At 47.6% G+C, this 2,439-nt stretch overlaps 1 protein-coding gene across 1 annotated transcript in view; it reads right to left on the reverse strand.

Annotated features, from left to right (window-relative positions):
- Positions 1–1,203, reverse strand: part of LOC111671669 (uncharacterized) — a 4,151-nt gene extending 2,948 nt beyond the window's left edge. The window contains exon 1 of the mRNA XM_087180003.1: positions 52–1,203. Within this exon, the coding sequence (XP_087036129.1) occupies positions 52–1,192 (1,141 nt within the window). The 5' untranslated portion in view covers positions 1,193–1,203. The remainder of the gene's footprint in view (positions 1–51) is intronic.
- Positions 1,204–2,439: the final 1,236 nt, after the last annotated feature.

Raw genomic sequence — 2,439 nt, forward strand, 5'->3', positions numbered from 1 at the left:
CTGTCACTGAGACAGCAGTATCCGTAGATGGTCCTGCAGTTGTCGTTGAGCCAACAGTTGCAGCAGGTGGACCAGCAGTTGGTGTTGATCCAGCAGTTCTGGTAGTTGGTCCTGTAGTTGTCGTTGAGCCAGCAATTGTGTTGGCTTGTCCTTTAGTTGTCGTTGAGCCTGCAGTTGTAGTATTTGGTCCTGCAGTTGTTGTTGAGACAGCAGTCGTGGTAAATGGTCCTGCATGTATTGTTGAGCCTATAGTTGTGGTTGTTGGTCCTGTAGGTCTCATTGAACCAGCAGTTGTAATTGAGCCAGCATCTGTCATTGAGCCAACAGCTGTCGTTGAGACAGAAGTTATGGTAGTTGGTCCTGCAGTTATTGTTGAGCCAGAAGTTGTTGTTGAGCCAGCAGTTGGGATTGTCGGTCCTGTAATTGTCGTTGAGACACCAGTTGTTGTTGAGTCAGCAGTTGACATTGACCCAGCAGCTGTCATTGAGCCAGCAGTTGTTGTTGAACCAGCAGTTGTGGTAACTGGTCTTGTAGTTGTCGTTGGGCCAGCAGCTGTCACTGAGACAGCAGTATCTGTAGATGGTCCTGCGGTTGTCGTTGAGCCAACAGTTGCATCAGATGGTCCTGCAGTTGGTGTTGATCCAGCAGTTCTGGTAGTTGGTCCTGTAGTTGTCGTTGAGCCAGCAATTGTGTTTGCTTGTCCTTTAGTTGTCGTTGAGCCTGCAGTTGTAGTAGTTGGTCCTGCAGTTGTTGTTGAGACAGCAGTCGTGGTAAATGGTCCTGCAGTTGGTGTTGATCCAGCAGTTCTGGTAGTTGGTCCTGCAGGTCTCATTGAATCAGCAGTTGTAATTGAGCCAGCATCTGTCATTGAGCCAACAGCTGTCGTTGAGACAGAAGTTGTGGTAGTTGGTGCTCCAGTTGGTGTTGATCCAGCAGTTCTGTTAGTTGGTCCTGTAGTTGTCGTTGAGCCAGCAATTCTGGTAGCTTGTCCTGCAGTTGTCATTGAGCCAGCAGTTGTGGTAGTTGGTGCTACAGTTGTTGTTGAGATAGTAGTCATGGTAATTGGTCCTGCAGTTATTGTTGAGCCAGAAGTTGCTGTTGAGCCAGCAGTTGGGATTGTCGGTCCTGTAATTGTCGTTGAGACACCAGTTGTTGTTGAGTCAGCAGTTGACGTTGAGCCAGCAGCTGTCATTGAGCCAGCAGTTGTTGTTGAACCTGCAGTTGTGGTAACTGGTCTTGTAGTTGTCGTTGGGCCAGCAGCTGTCACTGAGACAGCAGTATCTGTAGATGGTCCTGCAGTTGTCGTTGAGCCAACAGTTGCAGCAGATGGTCCTGCAGGTCTCATTGAACCAGCAGTTGTAATTGAGCCAGCATCTGTCATTGAGCCAACAGTTGTTATTGAGACAGAAGTTGTGGTTATTGGTGCTCCAGTTGGTGTTGATCTAGCAGTTGTAGTAGTTGGTCCTGCAGTTGTTGTTGAGACAGCAGTCGTGGGAAATGGTCCTGCATGTATTGTTGAGCTTACAGTTGTGGTTGCTGGTCCTGTAGGTCTCATTGAACCAGGAGTTGTAATTGAGCCAACAGTTGTTATTGAGACAGAAGTTGTGTTTGTTGGTGCTCCAGCTGGTGTTGATCCTGAAGTTGTGGTAACTGGTCCTGTAATTGTCATTGAGTCAGCAGTTGTGGCAATTGGTCCTGAAGTCGTTGTTGAGCCAGAAGTTGTTGTTGAGCCAGCTGTTGTGGTAGTTGACGCTGCTGTTGTCATTGAGGCAGCACTTGTGATTGGTGGTGTAGTTGTTGAGCCAACAGCTGTTGTTGAAACAGAAGTTGTGGTAGTTGGTGCTCCAGTTGGTGTTGATCCTGAAGTTGTGGTAACTGGTCCTGTAATTGTCATTGAGTCAGCAGTTGTGGCAATTGGTCCTGAAGTCGTTGTTGAGCCAGAAGTTGTTGTTGAGCCAGTAGTTGGGATCGTTGGTCCTGTAGTTGTTGTTGAGATAGCAGTCGTGGTAAATGGTCCTGCAGTTGGTGTTGATCCAGCAGTTCTGGTAGTTGGTCCTGTAGGTCTCATTGAACCAGCAGTTGTAATTGAGCCAGCATCTGTCATTGAGCCAACAGTTGTTATTGAGACAGAAGTTGTGGTTATTGGTGCTCCAGTTGGTGTTGATCTAGCAGTTGTGGTAGTTGGTCCTGTAGTTGTTGTTGACTCAGCAGCTGTCATTAAGCCAGCAGTGGAGAAAGTTGACTTTAAGGTAGCAGTTGTGTTTGTTGGTTCTCCAGTTGGTGTTGATCCTGAAGTTGTGGTAACTGGTCCTGTAGTTGTCATTGAGTGAGCAGTTGTGGCAATTGGTCCTGAAGTCGTTGTTGAGCCAGAAGTTGTTATTGAGCCAGTAGTTGGGATCGTCGGTCCTGTAGTTGTTGTTGAGTCAGCAGTTCTCATTG

The sequence above is a fragment of the Seriola lalandi genome, unplaced genomic scaffold (genome assembly GCF_002814215.2).
Source record: "Seriola lalandi dorsalis isolate HSWRI2012SDOR001 ecotype SW California unplaced genomic scaffold, Sedor1 jcf7180002054885, whole genome shotgun sequence".
NCBI classification, from domain to species: domain Eukaryota; kingdom Metazoa; phylum Chordata; class Actinopteri; order Carangiformes; family Carangidae; genus Seriola; species Seriola lalandi.